This window comes from Penicillium canariense (assembly GCF_028826845.1).
Source record: "Penicillium canariense strain IBT 26290 chromosome Unknown utg000001l_segment0_segment0, whole genome shotgun sequence".
In the NCBI taxonomy this organism is placed as follows: domain Eukaryota; kingdom Fungi; phylum Ascomycota; class Eurotiomycetes; order Eurotiales; family Aspergillaceae; genus Penicillium; species Penicillium canariense.
The window spans coordinates 8,669,869-8,694,249 of NW_026622728.1; the positions used below are offsets into that span (position 1 = coordinate 8,669,869).

General features: G+C 54.7%; 6 protein-coding genes across 6 annotated transcripts; 4 read left to right on the top strand and 2 right to left on the bottom strand.

The window, feature by feature from the left end:
- Positions 1-319: 319 nt before the first annotated feature.
- On the top strand, positions 320-1,803 carry erg1 (squalene monooxygenase erg1; the record flags this gene model as incomplete). The annotated part of the gene is made up of 2 exons (XM_056685132.1): positions 320-1,484; positions 1,535-1,803. 2 exons carry the CDS (start codon positions 320-322, stop codon positions 1,801-1,803), a joined length of 1,434 nt encoding a protein of 477 aa, XP_056548738.1.
- Positions 1,804-3,677: 1,874 nt separating this feature from the next.
- N7482_003008 (uncharacterized protein) lies at positions 3,678-7,195 on the bottom strand (the record flags this gene model as incomplete). The annotated part of the gene is made up of 3 exons (XM_056685133.1): positions 3,678-6,367; positions 6,442-6,513; positions 6,586-7,195. 3 exons carry the CDS (start codon positions 7,193-7,195, stop codon positions 3,678-3,680), a joined length of 3,372 nt encoding a protein of 1,123 aa, XP_056548739.1.
- Positions 7,196-12,154: 4,959 nt separating this feature from the next.
- On the top strand, positions 12,155-13,980 carry N7482_003009 (uncharacterized protein; the record flags this gene model as incomplete). Its single annotated transcript, XM_056685134.1, has 5 exons — positions 12,155-12,245; positions 12,319-12,375; positions 12,600-12,735; positions 12,779-12,996; positions 13,217-13,980. The coding sequence occupies 5 exons, from the start codon at positions 12,155-12,157 to the stop codon at positions 13,978-13,980; spliced, it is 1,266 nt and encodes a 421-aa protein (XP_056548740.1).
- Positions 13,981-15,691: 1,711 nt separating this feature from the next.
- Positions 15,692-17,011, bottom strand: N7482_003010 (DUF914 domain membrane protein; the record flags this gene model as incomplete). Its single annotated transcript, XM_056685135.1, has 2 exons — positions 15,692-16,733; positions 16,809-17,011. The coding sequence occupies 2 exons, from the start codon at positions 17,009-17,011 to the stop codon at positions 15,692-15,694; spliced, it is 1,245 nt and encodes a 414-aa protein (XP_056548741.1).
- A 1,409-nt stretch (positions 17,012-18,420) lies between these two features.
- Positions 18,421-21,705, top strand: N7482_003011 (uncharacterized protein; the record flags this gene model as incomplete). The annotated part of the gene is made up of 8 exons (XM_056685136.1): positions 18,421-18,534; positions 18,731-18,851; positions 18,902-18,983; positions 19,073-19,449; positions 19,532-20,332; positions 20,393-20,560; positions 20,625-21,058; positions 21,112-21,705. 8 exons carry the CDS (start codon positions 18,421-18,423, stop codon positions 21,703-21,705), a joined length of 2,691 nt encoding a protein of 896 aa, XP_056548742.1.
- Positions 21,706-22,870: 1,165 nt separating this feature from the next.
- N7482_003012 (bifunctional triacylglycerol lipase/ester hydrolase) lies at positions 22,871-24,163 on the top strand (the record flags this gene model as incomplete). Its single annotated transcript, XM_056685137.1, has 1 exon — positions 22,871-24,163. The coding sequence occupies one exon, from the start codon at positions 22,871-22,873 to the stop codon at positions 24,161-24,163; it is 1,293 nt and encodes a 430-aa protein (XP_056548743.1).
- Between the last annotated feature and the right edge of the window lie 218 nt (positions 24,164-24,381).

Below are 24,381 nucleotides of genomic sequence, written 5' to 3' on the forward strand. Positions count from 1 at the left end.
AAGAATAGGAATATATGGCGCTTTATTATACATTCGACAGGGTGTACTGTAGGAATACTCTAGGAACTATGTAGACGCGTGACACCGACCTACTCCATTGGGACACGCCTCAACGTTGAAAGGCGGAGAGCGGCTTGGCTTTCACATGTCACGCCACACCCCTTAATCCATCGATCAGCCCATACTTTTTCCACCTCTCGCTTCTCGCCGTTCCACTCCGATTCTCTGCTTATAGGTTTATAAGCCTTAGGCATGCCCCTGCGGCCACGGCCGCCTTGCTAGTCACCGATCGTTTTCCTTTTCTTCTCGGCCTCCCACCATGACCTCCATACTCAACGGCCAAGCGCCTAAATCTCAGCAGGCAGCTCGACGCCGCATCCAATACCATGAGGCCGACGTCGTGATCGTCGGCGCTGGGATTCTCGGCAGCGCGTTGGCTGTCACGCTGGGACGGCAGGGACGCAGTGTCATTCTGCTCGAGGCCTCGATGAAGGAGCCGGATCGCATTGTTGGCGAGCTACTCCAGCCCGGAGGGGTGAAGGCGCTGGAACAATTGGGCCTGCGGGACTGTCTGGATGATATCGACGCAATTGACGTTGACAGCTACTATATCACCTACTTTGGTGAACCGGTCAAGCTGATGTACCCCAAGGAGACTCCCTCCTCGCCCCGACCTGTGGGAAAATCCTTCCACCATGGCCGGTTCGTTATGAAGCTACGCCAGGCCGCATTGGCCTGCCCCAATGTGACGGTGATTGAGGCAAAGGTGACAGGCCTAGTGACCTCGTCGCAAGTACAGGGCCAAGTGCTTGGCGTCGAGTGCGTGACGCAGGATCTGAAAGACTGCTACTTCGGCCAGCTCACCGTCGTCGCCGACGGCTACGCCTCGAAGTTCCGCAAGGCACATCACCCGCATACACCCAAGGTCCGCTCTAAGTTCTGGGGCCTCGAGCTGATCGACGCGAAACTCCCCTCCCCAAATTCTGGCCACGTCCTCCTCAGCGACAAACCTCCGGTCCTCATTTACCAAATCGGTACCCACGAGACCCGGATTCTCGTTGACGTCCCAGATAACCTCCCCTCGGCCTCAGTGAAGAATGGTGGTGTCAAGAACCACCTGCGGAACGTCATCCTTCCCTCCCTCCCTGAAGGAGTGCGGCCGTCGTTCGAGGCTGCGCTGGATAAGGGCCAGCTACGGTCGATGCCGAACTCCTTCCTGCCAGCATCCACAAACAGGACCCCCGGCCTGATGATTTTAGGTGACGCACTGAACATGCGGCACCCATTGACTGGTGGTGGAATGACCGTGGCTCTGAACGACGTCTGCTGCATCCGCGAGTTGCTGAGCCCAGAGGCCGTGCCGAACCTGGGAGATACCGCGCTCGTTCTCCAGCAGCTCTCGCGCTTCCACTGGATACGCAAGAACTCCTCCTCTGTCATCAATATTCTTGCACAGGCTCTTTACCAGCTATTCGCCGCTAATGGTACGTCTCTCTGAAGTCGCCCTGCAATTGCCCCATTAACTTTCAAACAGATACCCATCTTCTCGCTCTCCAACGTGGCTGCTTCCGCTACTTCCAGATCGGCCCCGTGGACGGGCCTGTCGGACTCCTCGCAGGCTTGATCAAGCAACCCCTCATTCTCTTCTCCCACTTCTTCACCGTCGCTTTCCTCTCCATCTGGGTTCTTTTCCGGGAAACCCCGTGGACACAATTAATCCTGTTCCCATACCGGTCCTTCATGGTTTTCTGGACAGCATGTATTGTGATCTTCCCGTTCATCTTCGCCGAAATCTGGAGCTGAGGTCCCTGGTACATCTCTGCCCTCCAAATCCCCCCTCCAAATCTTTCCAGGGAACCCCTTTATACGAAACGAAAATTCTGGACCTAGTTTCGTTGTCTCATACCCCCTTATGAATTGCATTTTTTTCTCGGCGGGTTTCACTGTTTTTATATCGCATTCCCCCCCCCCTCTTCAGTACCCTTTTATGTGATTTAATCTTGCCTCCGCCTTGTCTCTTGCAAGAGAAAAGCGATCAAGATGATTCCTCGATAGATTTTCTTTCCGAGCTACAAGTTACATGTGCTCATGGGTCAGTCCTTGGGATTAACTCTGTCAAAATAAATGTACAATATCAAAGTCACTATCCATCATTATCTCACACTACCATACCGTCATTCTGAGGACAGGTAATACGATACTACTGCATTCCAAACAAAAGTAAAGTGTGCGTTAGAGGTACGTTGTCCAAGTAAATTTTCTATATAAAATTTCTGGAAGTGGCTGCATTCCACTTTCACTAAAAGATATATCACTGCGTGATGGGCATATGGGATTTCAACTAGTTAGGCTGCATCAGGTTAATAGAGTATCATCATACTGTGCTATTTCACCTTAGCAGGCACAACCTAAACCTGATAGGTCTGGCCCATAAATCCTAGATCCTCATAATCTGCGCAAAACATGCTCACGCGACTCGGTCTAAAAGCGCAAAAAGATCGACATACCCTAAAATGATTTACATTGCCAAGGCTGTGGCACACATGACGGCAAAGGTGATATCGATGGCGCAATGGGCAAAATGCAAGGAATAAACACAGGTATATATGCCGCGATTACGCATTCGGTTGCGATATATCTCCCTCTTCCCCCTTCATTTGTTGGGGGAACGCCGAGACACTTGTCCAAAATTTGACTAATCACCGATGTAAGAAGACCCAATCGAGGAAAGAGCTTGGGCAATTTTAAAGCTACCTACCAAAAGTTGCCATTCTTCGTGAATTACCTGTTCGAGACCAGGATAAACCGAGAACCGGCTAACAAGGACTCGGTAATCCCCTCTACACAGGCAATTGAAAATAGGGCCATTTTGAAATTTTTCTCATTGACAACCCAGGCTGGTATTCGCTTTTTATACAGAACCGAAAAAGGGAAGATGACGGGGAACACCCATAATAATCTCTCCGCTCACTCCCACCCACAATCAATCACCACAAACAACAGGAGAAGAAACGGAGAAAGAAAACAAGCCGGGTGCCTAGCATTTATCCAGAACAAAGCACAGCCCATCCATTCAACAAAGAACTCCAAAGAATTTGCGGGAAGCCCGGGGGAAATGTTTCGTGCAGTCAGTCAGTCCAGTCCAGTCGTGTTGCGTTCCGAAAATGAAACAGAATGAAGAAAAGGCGATAAAGAAACACAAGCCAGAACCAGCCAAACTTGGAATGAGAATTCTCAAGAAACACAGGCAATCAATGGAAAGATAAGGCAAGGCAGGCAATGATGGATAATGAATAGTGCGATTGATCGATGATTGAATGATGAATGATGGATTGATAAGATGCTGCGCAGATGCCCCGACCGCCCGGTTCCCCTTTGACACCGGGAAAGAAAATTGGAAAGACAATTGGAAATTGGGTTAGAAAAAAAGGAGACGAAAAATTCAAGATGGCCGTTGAGTCTTGGGACAGTCGTGGATGGAGTCGACATTTGCTCGACAGGTTTGAAGATGAAAACTGGGAGCAAAATATTCAATGATTTCTTTTTTTCTTTTTTTGCTCGTTTCGTATACTTGGGACACCCGTTCTTGAAGCATTTTATTTTGACGTCGACGTGCTCGTGAATGACGAAATCAGGTCAGAACAATAAAGGTCTTGTTAGTTTTTATTTCTTCTCTTTCAGCCGCCTTTCCGCAAGGACTCGTCTGCAGGCAGGGGCTCGGGTCCACCGTTGATGCCGTTGCGCGACTCAGCAGAAGATTTAGCATTCCGGCGGTGCTTCTTCTTTCCAGTGGTCTGCCATCCGCTATGATTGGTATCAGTGGTGCCATTCAAGGGGCCGCCCGATTTCCGGGGAGGATGATCGCCGATTCTGTCTTTGCTATCACCGTGGGGATGGGATGAATTATGCGTCGCATCTTGCCGGCTCTTCGGCTTAGGCTTATGCCCGTGGCCATTGCTATGACCGTGGTTGACACCATTGACCTTCTCCGACAAATCAACCCCATTCGGCCGCCCGCGCTTCGAATTTGAAGTATGTTGACGAGCCTCGTTAGTCTGATGCGCCCCGGGAGAAGCCTTACCCCCCGGTGGCGCTGAGTTCTTCAATTGCCCTGCGTCTTTGCCTGACCCCTGCTGAGCCGAGCCGTTCTTATGTCGATCCGAGTTCGACTTCAACAAGGATTGCGACTGGGTCAGCTTCTCAGCATTTGACAAATGGTAGTTTTGCAGACGGCTGGCAAGGAGTTCCAGCTGTCCATTCGTCTTTTCTGGAACCGCTTCGCCACTGTTGGCGTTGCTCGTCTTGTGCGCTTCGAACGGCGGTCGCGTGAAGACAGGTTGCTGCTCTAATTCGAACGGACCGGGTTCCTGGAAATCCTGGGACAGAGAATCAGAGAAGCTGGCAGGCGTGTTGATGTTGTGGTCATCCGAGGTCGACGTGTAATGCGTGACAGCAGTATACGGATCGATAAGATCCGTCGTATACGACTGGCGATGCTCACTCGGCGGTACCGAACCATCCACGATCAAAGGACCCCGATCCATAGCCGGCGGTGGCCGCGAAGCCGGGCGCTGCGGTCCCGACACCGAAGCCCTAGACGCAGGGGTGGGCGTTTGTTCAGACCGCGAATTCAACCCTTCCGGCGAGAGCTGGCCGGGCCGATAGTCCTGCTGCACAGGGAGAAAAGATGCATAGCCATTTGGCAGTGCAAGACCCATGGGCGTGGAAGACGTTGGGGACAGCATTGAGGTCTGCTGATAGACTTGCAGCTGCTGCGGGGTTATATAGTAGCCCATTATATCCTGGGCCCCGGTGGATTCGTCCACGGAATCGGAGCGAGAGCCATTGCTGGGGAGGCTGTTGGATGGCATTACATGCTCATCTCCGCTGCCCTCGCCGCCTTCTGATGGCTCAGGAGCCAGTCGCTGTTTAGAGCTCAACGAGGTGTCCAAAGGTTGCGGGATCGTATAAAGAGGTGTGAAAGTCGGAAAGGAGGGCGAATTTTGAGGTCGTGCTGGCTGAGAATGCGCCCGAAGGTTGGCCTTCGGTGAGTCGTTCACAACTGAAGGGCGTCGGGGATTACGGCGGAGATCAGGGAGAGCGGTAGCAGCGGAGGGGGATGGAGGATTTGTGGTGCTACCTTGTGTGCCGGCAGCACTCACGGAAGCATAGGTAGGGCTCGGGTAGAAGGTTTGCTGCCGCCCTGGAGTGAGAGGTGGCTGGTTCACGGTGCTTGATCGTGACCTCGGATTCTCGTCACCTGAGTATTCTTGTTGCTGCGGCATAGGAAACTGGATGAAAGGCTGGCGAAGGAACACTGGCGGCGGTCGCCCTGTGATCAATGCTTGGTTGTGTAGCTGCATGCGCAGCTCTTGCTCCTGTGCCTGGAGAAGCTGAATTTGCTGATAGAGCTGATCATGCAACAGAAATTGAGCCTGTTGCTGAGCCTGCAAGGACAACTCCGGAGTGCTCGCGGCATTGGGTTGCCGGAACGAGCCCTTGTTGCCTGTGTTGGATGTTCGACGGCCACCAGCAAAGCCTCCCCTGGAAAACTGATTGGCATACCGTCCACCACGGCCGCCCCGGCCCCCTCTCGTCGGGAGAGAAGGGGTGATGATCGGCCTTGGTTGCGGTGGTGGTCGTTCCCACGTCCGCTCCTCCTCTGGCGGATACTCAAATTGAGCGCAACAGCCCGCCAAATCACCATCTGAGGCGAACTTAAATGCTCTCCGCAACTCCATGTGCAAACCCCGGAATGACGTGTCGTCAGCCGTGTTGCCCAAATTCCTGGACGTGTTGAACGGCTCCTCCACGCACAGTCGATTATTCACAGACAAATGCCAGCCCTTGCCCTCCTTGGAGACCAACTTCCCCTCGCGCACTGAAATGACGTTTTTCTCATAATTGATTTCGTGACCATAATACCGAAAGAATTCGAATAACAGCTGCCCAACCGTCTGCTTATTCTTCCGACCAAACTCAGCCAAAGAGTCGAGATCATCATCGAACGAATACACTAATCCGTCTGGTGTGGCTCTCTTCTTATGGGGACGAGCCTGGAGACTCGGCAAAACTGGCGGACTCCGTGTTTGCAAAAAGTTGATGATCAGACAGATCCAAGTGTAGGAACTAAGTGTCCCCCCTAGTGCCGCATCGTTGAGAATCCGTCGTTTCGTCCAGTGCTTAACCGTCATGGCCAAAGGTCGCACGCGTTCATCGACTTCGACATATGTCCGAATCATGCGAGTGTTTTCCAATGCGAGGGTGTTATTGACGTTCATGTCGCACGCCAGTTTCAGTTCCGGATCCCAAATTTTCACAATCGGGACTTTGGCATGGGAGACACAGACAACTCGTTCCATTCCATCTATTTTTTTCACGTTCAAAAGGTCAGCCAAAATTGAAGGTCTCTCCAAGCTCATGATCCTCGTTCTTCCTTACGCTTTGCCAAAACTTCTGCCAGCAGGCACACATGTTCCAGATCCTTGAAACTCGTCGTGATGCAGATGTCCACTGGTTGCGAGTCAGCCCTGGGTGTCCTTTGTTTCCTGTGGGTTTCCCCTTCAATGTCGTTTGTTCACGTACCGTCCGAGTCACTGGAGCAGAGCTTATTCCCCGACGAACCAAAGACATTCGCCTTGATTTCGTGCCCAGGCCATTGCTCATTAAACAGCTTCTCCAATTTCCGAACCAATTGCCGTCGTCGATCATCACTCTCAGCGGAGGGTAATAGCCGATCGTAGAGCTCCATAATGTCCGCCGTCAACTTGCGCTCCTCCTCCGGGTCGAGTTTCTCTTTCAATTCATCTTTTTCCTCCGGGAGTATATCCGCCCCAAGACTATATGGTATTCGTCTTCGAAAATATGCCATGGCTGTTTCATATTTACACCCCCCGAGCGGTTTCCGAGCTGAAGGAGGCAGGTGCGTGGACTCGGAGTGTGTGGAACGAGGCGACGTGCTTCCCCGGACGGGGGAGGGCGACCGGGAGTGGAAAGAGAGGTTGCGCGCATGCTGGTAGGGTGTCGATGGGAGGGAGTTCGACTGCTGCGAAGTCAGTGGAGGCCGAGGGGGGATCTCGGACGCGTCGGGCTGCGGTATCCATGCCATCGTGCGGGAAGGCTGCTCCGACGCTATGGGTGAAAGGTCACCACGGTGGTGGGAACACTTCGCATTCCCATCGATGTTTGGGACCATATAGCAATTTCCAACACCAGGGCTCGTGTGATCGGACTCGGCGACTTCGGCGGAGAGGAATCGATTTCCACACGACTCAAGACAGCCCCTCCGGGTTCCACTTCCAACCGTAATCAAGACCAAAGAAAAACCTCAAACCACGCCAAACGGGCAACTCGGGGCGTTCTGGGGGGAGACTAGCTCGGCGCAGCAGACGATCGTGGGAACCTCGTGGGCTGTGTGGGTGCAGAGCGCGGGCGAGAGGCCGTGGAGGAGGAATCAATCACCCTCACACAGGAGCGCAAAATTGGGGGGTCGGCCGAACCGGAGAGGAATGCCTTCCGAGGACGCGGAATAAACGAAAGTAGAAGAAACGAAAGAAGAAAGGAAAAAAAGATTGCCTCAACCAGGAGCTTTGAAGAAAGAAATACAGGGCGTGGTTTGGAGGACCGAGATCTCGCGGGGAGGCGAAGAGGTGCAGTGGGCAGCACGAGCACCGAACCGGGCCAGCGCTCTGTGGAAAGCCGTTCCAAAAAGGGGAGAACGTGGAGGCGAGCACTGTCGACGAGAAATCCTGGAGGAACCAACCGGGGTTCCGATTGAAGGAAGGAAAGGGAGGAGTGGAGAGGGGAGGAAGGTGGGAGGAAGTTCGAGGGTCGAGGGTCGAGGGTGTGGTCTGGAAGGTTTGAGGTTTGGAGTTTGGAGTTTGGCGGACTGGGTGAAGGCGACTGTTCATGCCGGCGTGGTCAGCCCCTGTCGAGCGGTAAAATCACTGCCGTCCGCTGCCTGGGAGCACTCACCCTCTTGCTATCGCGTTCACCACCACCCACTTGGATTTGAAGAGCCGGGTATAGGACAAATAAAATAAGAGAGAGAGAGTCGTTGTGAAGAACGAGCCAAATTGCCATTCAGCTAGAGGTAATCACTCAGCTCGACCCGGTACGAAAGGGCGCCTAAATCGGCCACTCTGCCAGTCGCTGACCGTTCTACCTGCGACCCGAATAATACCGCGACAAACTCTGGAACTATGAGACATACCTCCTATTACTCCTATTATTCTATTCTTCGCAGATTATTGGGGTTCTCCCATTGTCCTATCCGGCCGTATTCCACTCTTTTCCCCCCTTCTCCTCAACGGAGACCTGACTATTTGACGGATCGCCCCCCTAATGGCTGATTGATCCAACATCATTTTCTCCTGAAAAAGGAATTCCCACATGGCTTCGCCTCCCCTTCTTTGTTGCTCCCGCCCGTACCTATCACACTCCTTGATTTTGCTGTTTCCCTCTCCTCTCTGCCCCCCTTTCAGGAACCATCGGAAGGTGGACGGTGCAGTGCCACGGAGCTATGCATGCAGGTACCACTTGTCGAGGGTGGCTAGTCACCCTATCTCCCCGGAGATATTCTGACTGTACCTCATTCATGGAGTACGGTCGAATCGACTGGCGAAGTGAAGTCAGTAAACTATTTGCCTATCGTAGGTAGAGATCGATTGCGTGAACAATTGCTTGATATCAACTTCCCCCCTTTTGGATCGCCGTTCGCCGTTCTGCGTACCCCCCGCGATCCTGCGCGTTCGCCCGCACGTGCTGAACGCGATAACCTAATTCACTTATCGGCCCAAGGGGGCCGATTCGAGTCTCGTCTGAGTGGTATATACTGATCCCGTGCGTTTCCCGTCACCAGTGTTTTCTCTGTTAGCGATTTATACCCATGGGCATTATTGTTATCGTTGCGGCTTTCCCCTCACTCCCTCCCTATCGCCTCCTTTGTTGGACGCAGGGCCGGACCCCGATGATTGGAGACCCATATATCAATCCGCCCCCGAGCCCTAGGGTCTGAACGCGTCCGGAGTACGCGATGAAAGAACACTGCGAGCCACCCACTCAAAGTCAAATTCTGAGGGCGTGGCCCATTGACACCACTTGATGGCACTCTTTGTCGGCCTCAACAGCGATGGTTGGCCGAAGAGTATACGCAGGCTGATTCTTTTTGCCTGTCCAGCATTTCGGAGGATTCCATGGGTGCTGATTCTCAGGGCATCAGCTTGTGACAGTGAAGTTAAGGGAGCATCTCTCTCAAACGAATAATTTGTATGCGACCTGTCTTTCGCGAACTATAGCGAAGCGATACTTGGGCCTAAGCGGCACCAGGGCGCCGGGGGTGCAACCGGGCGAGCGATCTAGCGCTTCCCCTTCAAACTAGCCGGTGGTAGTATGACGCGCGGAATGTCGGATCTAAACTCCCCTTCCCTTTCCTCGAGGTAACGCGGGACATGCTAGACTTGCTTTCGTGGTGATACACGCCGGAGGGTTTGAAGCGGCCGCCAAGGAAAGAGGATGGATGGGCGTTGCGCCGATGATGGGAGTGATTAGAGTTTCTGGGGAAAGCTGGGCCCGAGTCCCATGGGCGCGAGTCTTGCAGAAGCAGTCAATTGCCTGGGAGTACGGGAGCGGGCGAACGCCTCTGATTGTCGAAACCTTCGAAAGCAAATGTTTAGTCTTGAGTCTATTATCCTGGGGTCTGTGGTGCACTGGCTGCTCCTGTGCTGGCGTGTATAGGACAGTTCTCATCCCACCTTGATTCACTCCGAGTGCAGCCCCACTCGCACTATACCCTGTGAATACACTATATCGATCTGAGGTGCACTGAACGTACGGAGCAGGTACATCCAGTGCGCGCGTCGTCATCAAACGTTCTGTTTGGCTGCAAATGTTGTCCTGCGGGATGGCCAGGAATCAACGCGGAGACTGGGCATGCCCAAAAACCTCAATCGTGGACAATATACGGAGTAGGAGTACGGAGACAGAAGAACATCTGCATCCCCTCTGAATCCAATCCAATCCAATCCGGCCGAAGGAGGGCGGACCTTGCGGAACAATATCAAATGCTGGCCGGCCCGGCTCCACTTGAGGACCTGAATTGACCGAGCGATGAGTTGGTCATAGCACGGGCCAAGGTGGATGGGGATGGAAGGAACTAGGCGGAAGAGAACGAGCAGCCAACGGCCGCGGGGTGTTGCCTTGCTGCTCCGAAGCCTGTTTGGAACGACGGGCGCATTCTAGTGAGGTACACTCCCGCGGTACTCCAAAGTACCCCTGTGTTTTTGCAGCCCCTCATGAGGAGGGGTAACGAAAATTTTTTGCCTTTCTCGTTCTTCAAGAAGGATCGAAGCCGGATGCAAGTAACCGAGCCATCGCCCCCCCCCAGTATCCTAGGACTTGTGCGTGGCCTTGGCGCCTCCGAGGGCCTGGCAACGAGCTGCAGTCGAGGAGAGGATGTCCCTACTGGCTGTACGCGTTCGCGGGCACTTTCACGGGACGATGGATGCTGGGCAGGCTGCATGCGAGTGCAGACTGTACATTGTACACTCCAGTCAATCATACCACCGGCCCGCAGGACGATAAGCAGCAGAGTGCACTGGCGGCGCCGATCGGAGGGGCAAGGGCGGATTCAAGACATACTTCTCTGTCAGCAGGCGAACGGGGCCGTCTAGATCCATTGTCGATGCGACTGGCGCCGATGCGTGAGATGCGGCTTGGGCGGCTCTGTCGCAAGAGAACTCCTTCGGTAGTCTGTACCTCGTCGGAATGCAAGTGCCGGTCTGTAGTTACATAGTGCCCTGTCTGGGCCGGACAACCATGGGGGGAACCCAGCTCGCCATGGTGTTCCGTGAGTAGTGGTCCAGGCTCATGCCTAGGGCCTACACACAATGTCACTGTTCGTATCCAACGTCACGGGGGGTTAGGGGCCTTCGAAAAGCCCACAGCCCTTCGCGCAGCCGGGGCTACTCATTTGCACGAGCACGAGAAATGACGGCGACGAGGGCCGACGAGGCTAACCAGGACGGGGCCAACTGGGACTGTACCGTAGGCATGATTTCAATGGGCCCCAGGCGAATCAGACGGCCGCTGGGGGTCGGACACAAGGAGCATGCTAGTCGACGCTTAGGCACACGCCCCGTGCCCATCTCCAATCTCCGGTGACCGGCCCCGGTCGAGAACGAATGAGGGCTAGTGGGCGGCCGGGAATTGCCGCGGGAAGCAGGTGGTGTGTGGACAGGGGGGTACGTGGGAGTACCTGGGGGACTTTGTGGAGGAGATATCATGGAGGTCTGATCGAACAAGATGGCCAGGCATCAGCGAGTGCGTGGGAGAGGAATGAGGTATGGCCGAGTACGCCCACGTCCTGGAGACCAGCTGGTAGTCCGACTCGACCTGGTGACCACAGAATGTGCAGATTTCGGTCACCAACAAATAATGAGGATTTTTCATAAAGACGATGGTTCGTGTGAGTCTTTGCTGATTACTCTGACAACCTTTACGGGGTACAACCACTGTCGTTCGTCCTTCCTACATCGGATTACTCGTTATTCGTTAGTAAACTACGTAGTTAATCCGCCCAAATACACTAGACCCTCCTCTTTCCTCTTTTCTTCTTCCCCTCCTCTTCTCCCCCGTCAAAGCAAGTCTGCCTCGTTAACTCGTGGTAGTTCTCCCACCCCTTGAGAGGCTTCCTCCTGTAAGTGAATCTTCTGTTTTCTGCTGTCTGATGCCATGGCAATGGTCCGTGAAACACCTCCGGGTCCTCGTGGGCCCAAAATCCAACCAACCCAAACCAACCCAAAAAAAAACCGCCCCGAACCGCCGAAAAACGAGCAGTGCGGCACACCACGCCCGAGGACCCACGGCCATTTTCCCTCATTTCCAGCCCAAATTACTCCAACCTCCAGCCCTCCCACCCTCCAGATCCCGTCCCTCCTTTGGTCCTGTCGAATCGACTCCTTTGCATCTTGGGCTTTTTTTGGTCTTTTTTTTTTTCTGAGGGGCCCCAAATCTCACATTTTTTCGATCTTGAACAGATCGCCTCGGATTCTCGGACGGATCATCTCCTTCGCCGCCTTCCCACCCCCTGAACGCCGTGCGGCCTCCGCGACGACCTTCCTCCTTCCTCCGCTCTCTCTCTCTCTCTCACACGACCATGTCTTCGTCGTACTATGAGCCGCAGGGCTGGCAAGCTCCCGCTGCGCGCCAGGTCTCGTGGGAGCAGCCGGTGCCGCCCTCCCGGTCAGGTATGCACTCATCGCCAACTCGGCCCGCACCGCGAGAAGGGACAAGAAAATACTGACCGACCCGGTTCTATAGGTTCGAGCTCTGTTTCCCAGCGCGAGGATAGCCCGGCTTTCTCTTCCCAGTTTGACGGTATGCTGAACCACTACTTCTCTCCCTCGTCCCTGCGACTCCTTCGTTCCTCAGCCGGAAAAAATTGGAAAGATTGTGTTGGGGCACATGACCATCGGATGACTGCCGAGGATGAGCGTGGCGCGTTTTGCGACGAGATGACAACGCTGAGATCAATTGATGATGCGCATTCACAAGAACCTGCACTGGGACCAATTTGCTGATCATGTCCTTTTCCCCTCTAGAGGTCGATCGTGCGATCGACAATCTCGTCAAGAGCGGCAAGCTGTGGAATGCTCCTCGCCGGGACTCGATGCCCATGATGATGGGCCGTCCCTATCCTGAGTACGGTAGGTGGCCGGCTGCCCCCAACCGTCGAAGGTATTAAAAAAAAAAAATCCTGTGCTCATTCGCCCGTGAACAGACCCGCGCATGGGTGGTGCCCCCCGCGACACCATTCAATCAGCGAGTTCGACAACTCACGAGTGCACCCCTCGGGCAATGCACAGGGCTTCTATGCCTCGCAGCGCTACCAGGGCCGCCCGAATGAAGTAGAGCAGATGATGCAGGCGAAGCGTCGGATGGCGGCACAGCGAGAACGGGAGCTCCGCAACTATCACCAGGAGCAGCAGTACAACCGAAGTACGTGGTAGCGTGTGATTCTTTTCCCTCTTTTTTCTCCTTCCACTTGACGCTCTATATTCCCCCGTCATTTTCCCCCCTTACCCATCTTCTCCTTTCTCTTCTGCATCTATGTATCGGTCGGCCCTGTATAATATTACTTTTTTTTTTGGTTTTGCCTCTGCTACAAACGTTGTGAAATGCGGCTTTCTTTTAATACGTTCTTTTTCTTTCTCCAAAGGCCTCCTCGCCGAGATGTCTGCAACCAAATCCGATCGCTCCAGCAGCCCCGCGGCAACGAGTGAAGAGAGCCGCCGCGACCTCCTGGCTCGCCAGCACCGCGCCCTGTACGGCAACGAGAGTCCTGCCTTCTTTCCCCCCGGCCCACTGTCTGACGACAACTCCAGGGCCGACAGTCAAGCCGCTGGCACCCCCTCGTCGGCCGTCCGTGGACCATCTCCTCGTGGGGTTGACCCATTCGGCCTGACCCCGGCCGGGGGTGCTGCCCCTGCGGATGGAGCGCCCGGTCTCCAGTCGCCGCCCCGCGCCAACAGCACCTCCTCGCCCAGCTCCGCCATTAACGCCGGCTTCCCTGAGCAGCCCGGCACGTCGACCTCCTCGCCCGGCGCCGACTCGCACTCTTCTCGCCAGGGGGCCCCCAAGTCGACCGCTGGCCCCATTGGATCCGTCGGCCCCATCGGTTCTCGCCCCCTTCCCGGCCAAACCGCTGCTCCGGCCTCGAACCCGACCCTTAACAAGCAGCGCTCGACCACTCCTCTGCCCTCGCCACTGGGCTTCGGCTTCATCCCTGGGGAGGCTGCCGCCGTCGCTGGCAACGAGCGGTCCGCGTCCGCGTCCACATCCAACCCGGCCGTGACCGCTACCACCAGCGCCCCGAGCGCCAAGGACTCGTCCACTGGTGGTGTTGGTCTAGGTTGGAGCAACGGCAGCGGCGTCTGGGGCTCGAAGGGCGGGCTGGGCGTACAGGCCTCCGTTTGGGGCTAAACCGACACGGCGAATGACCTTGTCTGCTCCTGCTTTGAAGCTTTGACTTGGCGTGTTATGATGGCATGCATTTGCGACTTGGGGTTGCTGTTTCTTGCTCTCTGTCTGTTCGTCTGTCCTCCATATTTTCATTTTGGTATTATCCTGCGGCGTTGTGCGAGAAAAACGGCTTAACATTGCGTGGGTGAAATACGGGCTTTTTTCCGAGCACTCGGTACATATACGGCAGCCATTCGGTACGGGACGGTTTGGATTAGGTTTCGGTGGCGCACGTCCTGACTTGACCTGACTTGACTTGACTGGTCTCTGCGTTTCGGTTCCATGCGTGACCTGGACCTCGGGCTGACGCTCTGCTTCTTTTATGATTTGATTGGTTTACATTTTTCGCGTGTTCGGTTGGGTCCGAAGTGGGTCGGTGCTGGGCTGTTACTGTTCCTGCTCCTTCGTGCGTGTCGGTCTGATGCGGGTTGGTGTTCCTGTTCCCTTGTTCCTGGAGTCGGTTCGGTTCGGTTCTTTCTGTGGCCCCTTGGTGTCTTGTGCTGGGATCGGGATGCTAAAAATGAACAACAAAATGGCCGGTGTGATTCCGCTGGTTTTGTGGTCTCTGGTTTCTGGTGATTCTCTTGTTCTGGTTTCTTTTTTTTTACCTTGGTGATTTACTTCCCATTTGGTGCCTGTGTTGAAATGGTCGGATCATGGCGCTTTCCTGAATCTCTCGTCTCATTTCTCGGTGTTCTTTTTCAATGCGGTTCTCGATGCGAATGGACTGGATATGGATTTTTTCTAATTCACGGGTTTCTTTTTCAATTTCTGGGCTGGTAGGGGTTTCGTATGTCCGGGTTCTGCTTCTCTTGATGCCGATGCCGATGCCGATGCCCATGTTCGATATCGTTTCATATTATCGCCACTTCATGGATTTCCTTTTTTTGGATGAAAATAAACCCTATGTCACCTCAATCTTCTCTTTTCGTGTGACTGGTCTGTTGTTTGTTTCCTATCGCGGAGGGACTGGGACCAGCGAGGCTCGAAGCGGGTTCTTTCGTTAAGTGTTTGGCGGCATCGGTGATAGCGAAGTGATGCGGATAATACGGGTGACGGAACTATCTTCGTTTCTCTTGGGCCATGCTCAGATTTCGGTTATGGCGGGTTCTCTTCGTCCCCTCCGCTCACCCTGAGATTCTATCTCTCGGTCTACGTTCGTTGCGCCATCGGTGTCTTTTCCATTGCCCCGTGGTCTCTGTCTTGCGTCTGTCCGGCTTTCAGCGGAAAGACCCTTCGTCTCTCGTCGGCGTGGTGAATGTGCTCCGTTACTGGGCTTGACCCTACTAGTGAAACCTCCGCATCGGGACATGTTCATACCAAGTAGGCGCTTTCAGGCGTGAAACTTGGCAAGTGCACTGAGTGTCCAGTGACAGATTCGTTACTGCTGAAGGTGGAAGCGCTGCCATGAGGATGAGCCGGATTCATTCGAGATAGTACGAAGCTACGAGGTAGGGAATATAATCAAGTCACTTGCAGATCAATTCGTTCTCGTGATTGTTCGTATACATCGGATCAATCGTTGAAACAATTAAGCAATTAAGCATTAAACATGCGCCGCGCAGCAGAGCAATCAACCTCCGATCCCATGGGACCAGGGCCTAACCTGTACGTAGTCCATCTAAGGTCTTGAACCGAGATGTATCTCTGCCAAGATGGACGAGAGCAACACTCAGACCGAGCTGGTATTCTCCGCGGGCCGGCGCTCGGGGTCGTGGTCCTGGGGGTCCGCACCGGCCGGGACGGCATGCTCGATGCGGCGCTTCGCGGTGAACAGACCCGCCACACCTGCCTCCTGGTTCTGACCCAGCCAGGGCTTCCGCGCCTCGGCCAGCGCCTTGCGGCCCAGGTAGTAGATCAGCTGGCCGACGACGATCATGACAAAGGCGATGGGGTACATCCAGTGGATATGGTAGTGGAAGACCTTGATGCCGATGCACACGCCCCAGAAGTTCATGGTGAGCATGGAGATATTGAAGAAGGCGGCGGAGGACAGGCGGAACAGCAGTGGTGCCAGGCAGTAGAACAGCGTCAGGCACAGCGTGAAGCCGGTCAGGTAGCCGCCGACCTTGCCGTCCCAGTTGGAGTTGTTGTAGTTGCTGCGCTCGAAGATGGCGCTCTGCACGCCATCGATGATGCACGCGTAGAACGACAGCTGGCCCAGCACCTCGTACACGGGCTTCTTGCTGACGAGGTACTCCTCGGCCGTGTTGGTCAGGCCGTAGAAGCTAGCGCCGAGCAGAGCGAACAGGTCACCCTTCAGCTGGTGGCCGCTGGACACGTCGCCGCCGTTGACGCCGGTAATGTGGTCCGAGGCGATCAGGACGCCCATGCCGCCGATGCAGATGATGATGCCCAGGATCTGGGTGATGTGGTAGCGGACCTTGAGGAACACGAAGGAGAGGAGGACGACGACGACAATGGCCCAGAAGTTGATGAGCTGGGCGCTTAGCATGGTGGTGTACTGGTAGGCCAGCACGACGAAGTAGTTGCCCTGGACGTCGCAGAAGGCGAGGATGATATACTTCCAGCCGTCCGTGTAGATCACGCGGAGCCAGCCCTTGAATCCGTAGCGGTATATGGTGTAAGGAGTGAAGATCATCGTCAGCACCACGTAGTTGAGCAGTGTCTGGAACGTGGGAATTGCCCATTCCTGCTCGCCGAGGAGCGTGGTGAACGTGCCCGTGGCGGTGTTGGCGATGGCGAGGAGTTGTCTGGTTGTATTTCTCATTAGCACTGGCCATGATTTTCCCCCGGCCGGGTTGCATCGACGACTGGGTCTCACTCACCCGAGAATCAAGGTGATGTAGAACTCCTTGGTCTTGAAATACGCCAAGTATCCCTTCTTCTCCTCATCGACCTTGTCCGCCGGCGCGGCGGTCTCCCCCGCGGCGGGGTTCATCACCGCGACCGAGTCAGCCTTGGACTGCGACGACGCCTGGTTGATCGTGTCGGCCGTCTGGACGGTGACTTGGTCCTTGGAGTCAGTCATGGTCGGGCGGGAGCAATATGCAATACGAGGAGAGAGAATGAAGTGCGGGGGTTGCAGGACTATTAAGACGATGCGCGCCGATCACCGGTTGCGGTCAGGTATCGCAAAGGGGAGCTTTATAGTTCACGAGCGCAAAACTCCCAGAAGTCGCTCGCTTCAAGCAGCACCAACAATAGACGAGAAGGATGAAAGGGAAAAGAGACAGAAGAGAGCACCGGCAGGAATGCAGAGAGAAAAAAAAAAATACGAGCTGGCGCCGGCCTCGAACCTTTCCTGATCGAGCCATCGTCGATAAGTATCTGCCACCACGGGCCAGCAAGAGACAGCGGCCAATCAGAAGTAGCTAATGGGTGGCGAGAGGGCCAAGTGAAGTGGAGTTGCCATATGGTCTGTGCTGGGGCGGAATGGTCCGACTTGGCTGCTGAGGTTCACTTGGTGGGCTGTGGGCTGTGGGCAGTGGGCAGTCGGCAGTGGTTGGTGTTTTGTGTGTCGCGGCTCGCTGCAGGGGCCGGTGGTACTACGGGACTGTCCCCGGGACGCAGAAGAGGAATGGAAGCTTTGCCGTGGAAGGTTAATTGCCCGACCCCTGGCTGTCATGATTTATTAGTGACAGACTATTCCGGGTACTAACTATGTGACTAAAGTATGTCCCCTAGCGGTCGTCGATCGTGGAAGGTTCTTCGAAGCTGTCACTCTTCGGGCCCCATGTCAGGGTGCGAAGACGAGGTATATAGTGCCTTTGATTTCAGGAAGTATGCCATTCAACCTCGTGCAGGGCCAAGGGCCACTGGGGTGCTTTCGGGGAGAGCATTGTTGGTGCCAGTAGCCCGGGGAGATGTGGGATGGGAGGAGATATCGTGATGCGATGGTTAGCTTGTCTGGCCTGCCAGAGGACGCTGGGACGCTGGGACGCTGGGACGCTGGGACGTAGAACACGACCGTCTCCTCGTCGCGGCCTGCTCGGCCACTTTCTTCGGGCAGCACCGCGGACTCTCCTGCCCTGGCGGCTCGTGACCACCGCATCCCGGGAATTCGGGAATCCTCTCTAGTGTTCCGTCATTCCAGCTCTGTGATCTTCTATCGCTGATCGTCCTTCTATCTTCCAAGGACCCGAACCACCCGAACTGCTGGCCGAGGCCCCCGTCCGGTGGGCCCCCCTGCCAGATCCTCCCATTCCTGCCTTTCCCTTCGATCGTCATCCCCTCCGCAGACTCTTTCATCATCTCCACCTTTCCCCTTCGCAACCACAACCTACCTTCCACCACCCATCGCCACCGACCCTTTTTCCCCCTCCCCCCGCCCCCCCCCCTCCCCGACGGGCCCATCCTTCCTTCCCATCTCCATCGGCACACTCCCCGGGCCTCACTCTGGAGACGCTGGAGTGACGTGCCCCCTTTCCCTGCCCGATCATGGCGCTGGACCTACAGCCGCCCGACGGTCGCAAACGGGTCAAGGTCTACGAGCTGAGGGATAATGACTGGTTCGATCGTGGCACCGGCTTCTGCACCGGCCAGATCCTTGGGGTAAGCTTTACATGGCCCTTCACTCCCATCCTCGTTCGCGACGGGCGCATTCGTGACTCGTTGTGCCCGCTGGTCGATCGCGCAGCTCGTTTCCACCCGCGCATGAGTCGAACAGCCGCAACTCGCGACCCGCGAAACCCCCCCCCCTCTCGAATCTCCGCCGCGATTCGCTGACCTCATTTCTGCGCCTAAACAGGAGGAACCGCGAATATATGTCGAATCGGAGGACCAACCAAATCGTGTCCTGCTAGAGACCAAGATCACCAAGGACGATGGCTATCAAAAACAGCAAGGTTTCTGTCCCGCTGTACCCGCCGGTATCACCGACGAGGGGAATATGCTTTGGCTAACTGTATCACGCGATCAGAGACCTTGATCGTCTGGACCGAATCCAACGGCACGGATATGGCGCTGAGTTTTCAAGAAGCCGAGGGCTGCGCAGTGATCTGGTGAGTGGGAGGAGACGCGCCGAAAATCCCCGTCTGCGTCCGCGTGGGAGCTCAGGGAGGCTGACTGCGAGGCGACTTCCAAATGGCAGGGACTTTGTCAATACCGTGCAGCAACATCTGCTCAGCTTAGCCGCCGCCGACGATGCGCTCTCCGATGACCTCGAAAGCTACCAATCCATCGTGTTACCCGCCCCGGAATTGGGAAACCTCCCCGAAATCGAGCAGATTGTCCGCGCCGCCAGCATGACGCAGGCCGGTCGCGACGCACTGTCGAAATTCATCATTCGCGACGAGTATATTGGCAAACTGGTGCCTCTGGTGACGATGGCAGAAGATCTGGAGAGCTTGGTGGACTTGCACCGCCTCTGCAACATTATGAAATCCCTGATCCTGCTCAATGATAATACCATCATTGAGACCGTAGTTGCCGATCAGATAATCTTGGGGGTGGTCGGGGCTCTGGAATGTACGGCCCCATTGTTTTTCTCTTTTTCGCTTGGTCTCTGGGGTGTGATGGCGAGCCATGGCTAATTGGATGTTTGGGACAGATGACCCTGAATTCCCAACACACAAGGCGAATCACCGGCAATATCTCGCCGACCAGTCGCGCTACAAAGAAGTCGTGCCGATCAAGGATCCGCTGATTCGCAGGAAGATCCGGAGTACCTGGCGATTGCAGTATTTGAAGGACGTGGTCCTGGCCCGAATTCTCGACGATCCGACCTTCTCCGTGCTCAACTCCCTGATTTTCTTCAATCAGATGGAAATCGTGAACCACATCCAATCGAATGCTCCCTTCCTTCGAGAGCTCTTTTCGGTCTTCGACCCGAGAAACCCCGATACCAAGCGCAAGGATGATGCTGTGCAATTCCTACACCAATGCGCCGCGATCGCAAAGAACTTGCAAGCTCCGTCGCGGGCCCAGCTATTTGCCAACTTCATCAGCCACGGCTTGTTTCAGGTAATCGCCTTTGCTGTGAAGCACCCGAACCCGGCTATGCGCACGACAGGCATTGATATCCTGGTCGCATTGCTTGATCATGATCCAGTGATGATGCGTGGATATATGCTCAAGGCCGTCAATGAGAAGAAGACGCCGCTCACCGACACCCTAATTGACCTGCTCCACGCAGAGACCGATCTAGGTGTCAAAAACCAACTGGCTGATGCAATTAAGATTCTGCTCGACCCTCAGATACCCCTGCAGGACCCGCTTGCCCGGGCTGGCCCCGATTATTTCAAAGTCCGATCCTCCAACCTCCTCTCTGATGCATTTGTCCAGCAACATTTCGATGAATCTTCCAAGCGGCTGTTTCAGCCGCTCAAGCAGCTTGCTAATCGCCCTTCCCGTAAGTTTCATGTGACCCCAAGAAGTGGAAAGGACTCGTGGACGGACTGACCCTTTCTAGTTAATGACTTGACATTCCAAGAAGTCACGCTCTACTCGCATCTTGTTGATATCCTCACCTTTTTCGTCCGTCAGCACCTCTTTCGCACGCGCAATGCGATTCACAGCGAATCTCTCGCCCCCCGTGTGGCCCAGATCCTCACTGCTCCTCAAAAACACCTGAAGCTGGGTGAGTGCTGTCCAATATTATGTTCCCGAGACTCAACTTCGGCTCATCCGTTCCTTCTGTTTAGTTGCCCTCAAGTTCTTCCGCACATTGATCAGCCTCCAAGACACCTTCTACCAAGCCCTCATGACACACAACAACACCTTCGGCCTGATTTTGGATATCGTCCACGAAACCATGCCGCGCGACAACCTCCTCAATTCTGCTTGCCTCGAGCTTTTTGAGTTTATCAAACGGGAAAACATCAAGCCTTTCATTTTGCATGTGGTGGAGAAGTACCGCGAGAAGCTGGAGAATATCACCTACGTCGACACGTTCCAGAACCTGATTCTTCGCTTCGACCAGATGCAGGGCTACGGTGCAGAGGCTGATTCGGCACTGTTCAGTCAGGATGAGGGTACGCCGCGACGGATGCCTCTGAATGGCCAGCGCTGGCAGGGTGTGAAGGAAATGGACGCTGCCGAAGAGGAATACTTCAACACGTCCGATGACGAGGACGAGGTAACTACTCCCGCACTTCTGAGACCCAGCGGCGTTGCTGATGTTAATGATAGTGGACCCAGGATAACCGAGCCACCCTTGCTGTTGGTGCGCCTAATGGATCGGCTTCTCCGATGGTCAAGCCGCTGGTGGATTACCCCGACGACGATGATGAGGATGCTATGGATACCAAATCCGAAGAGGTTCCAGCTCCGTCCGCAGAAGCTCAGCCGTTGACCGTTGGAGATATTCAGGTTGAGCCTTCTCCAGAGCCGACGTCTGCCCCCACATCGCCTACGGCTCAGATACCCCCGGTGCCTGAACGACTTACGGAGAAGCGCCGACGCGAGGAGGAAGACGAGGACGAATTGGTGAAACTTGCTGCAGGCCCTAAGCGCAGAAGCTCGACCAGTAGCAACTCCAGCGCGGGCATGATGAACCGGAAGAAGAATCTTTCTATTGGGTCACTCGGTTCCGTTGAGAAGGGTGGCACGCAAGGCGTGTTGGGCACTGTTACTGGTGCTGCGGCACCAAAGCGAATCGCCATCAACATTGGCCCCGTCGGGAAGGCTGCTGTCTCAGACACGGAGACCTGCGCGGAAACTGTCTCCAGCGAAAGCAACGAGAAAGAGAATCGAGACGACAGTCAAGGTGATGAGGGTGGGTGATTATCCCCCCTTTTCCTACCCCACCTGTGCAGTCGGAAGATGCGATGCGATGTGATGCGATGTGATGCGATGATGTTGATTCCCCGGGTCCAGCAGCCCCGTTTTGCCCACCTTCCCCTCCCCCTCCCGCATTTCTTTTGACGAGCTAGATACCAGATCCAGCGCGGGATATTTACGTCCCTGTGTTCTTTCTTGAACCTTCAACCCCGTTCCGTTGCTGCTGCGATGCTATACTGTGCTGCTCTTTGGCGATACTCTTTTCTCTCATATTGCACCACCCCCATCCACCTCCGCCTCCGCCTCCACCTCTTTCCTTCCATCTCCCTCTCCCTACATTTGAAACTCTAGCGGTGCTTCGTGGTGGCTCTCATATCGGTGGTGTTTATTATTATTATTTTTTTGGACGGTGCGATCATGGGATGATTGCTTGATGTACATTGTGTTTCGCTCTGCCGGCGTCTTTTGGGCAAATGGATGCATTGGATCCGGCCGAGGCCGCGGTGCCAATTTATTTTCTTGTTACTTGTCACTTCCCCCCCACAACTTTTACCTTTTCGCCTTGTGATCTTCTCTTTGACGTTGCTTAGCTTTCTACTGAGGTTTAGAATCAGGGGTTTTTGGTTAGGTGGGAGATAATGGAATGGGATGGACGGAATGGAACGAAGCTATGGCGTGTTTTGGGTGGGGACTGGAGTCGAGGATCGATGCAATATATTTGCGTGTTTCATGGTGCTTGATTGTTGTGTTGTAGGCTCGTAGTTATTCCTAGTTCGATCTGCAATGCTCTAGCTGGTGGCGTCGTGGTTAATGAACTGATCGTAGAGCTCCGCTTGCCTCGGAGCTTGGCGCTTGGAGCTTGGAGCTTGGAGCTTGTCGGGTTCGGAGCTCGGCTCACATGGCATCGGGACCCACCTGCAGCTGCTCGGCTCCGCAACTTCACTTCTATCTCGCATCCAGCGGCCCGCGAGTTGTGGGTACTTCGTCTGCCACAGGCCCAGATAGATATTGCATAGGGGCATCACCCACGGGTATGTGAGCGCTGAAACAATTCACATATTTCACAGACTTCCTACCCCAACACACCCCAACCGAGCCATATATGCATGCCGCCCGAGCCCCGCGGCAACACCATTAGACAAATCCCAATCACGCTGTCCATTACAGAATGGACCCTCAAATCACACCAGACACGTTCTGCTCATATACACCGTCCCCGGCAGAAGCAGATACAACCGTGTTCTTCATCTCGGGAAATCCAGGGCTGATCAGCTACTACCACCCATTCCTGTCTCTGCTAGGGCAGTACTTGGCAGATGATCAAGACCCCCTCAGCAAAGGCGCATCTGTAGAGAAGACGCCCTCCCATTTCCAAATCTATGGATGCAGTCTCGGCGGATTCGAAGTTCCTTGCGATAAGACGTCACCCTCCGGGACAAACGGCGGCAACGGGCCCCCCGATGCCGCTCAAAGCGGGAGGTCTAAACTGTATAGTTTGGAAGACCAAATTTGTTTTGTCCACGACAAACTCAATACTCTTATGACTGAGAATGCTGCTTCTGCGAAAACTCCATCAGCGTCCTCGCGCAGGCAAAAGGTCATCCTCATGGGCCACTCTGTCGGAGCATATATCGCCATGGAAGTACTAAGGCGGCACCGCGAAGCAAGCCCCAGCCCTGAACCCCACAGACAATATACCACGGACTTCGATATCATCGGCGGCGTGATGCTATTTCCGACAGTGAAGGATATCGCGCATTCACCTGCGGGTCAGAAATTGACCGTACGTCTCATCCCTCCCTTTTACACTGCCAACAGGCCGATATTGATATTGGCAATTTCCGCTATGCAGACCCTTTTATCATTCTTTCCTCATTTTGCTCTCGTTGTGGGCTTCCTCGCCCACCTCCTCACCACTCTCCTCCCATCCGCAGCCCTAAAATGGCTAATCAAACTCGTAATGAACGACCCGCCTACGCATGCTCGCGACACTACATTCTCCTTCTTGAACAGCCCTGGCGGCGTGCGTCAAGCCCTGTACGTCACCCCACTCCCGTCTGCTTTCCTTTCATTAGTTATATGCCCTCGTCTAATGAGAAAAACTAGACACATGGCAGCAGATGAAATGCGCACGATAACATCTGACAAGTGGACCGATGATGTCTGGGGTGTTGCCCGCGCACGCGAGCCACTCACTAAGCTCTTCTTTTACTTCGGGCGCAATGACCATTGGGTGGCGGAGAGGACGAGAGACGAACTTATTGCGCTGAGGGGTGGTACGGATGGGGAATCAGGGCCGAAGATGTTTGTTTGTGAGGAAGGGCTGCCGCATGCGTTCTGCTTGAGTGAGTCTGAGAATTGGGAGTCTATCTGGGCGATTGGTGCTGATTCTCACGTAGGGCATAATGATGTTATGGCCCGCAAAGTGGCGGGTATGATCCAAGATATTGGAGGCAATTGAAAGAGCCTCCTTATCTAAAGGGGGCATTGAGAAAATGTCGGCATACGCATATTTTCGAGCAGCTACCTATTTAGCTGCGGTGTGCGGTTTGGGAACGTAGAACAGTAGAATTGGAGATAGGAATAGAGCTGGAAATCAATAATTTCTGTTCTATCTGCTCGCACTGGGTATCTCAAGCGACACTGCACCCCCGTCCTCCCTCCCACACCCCCAGACAG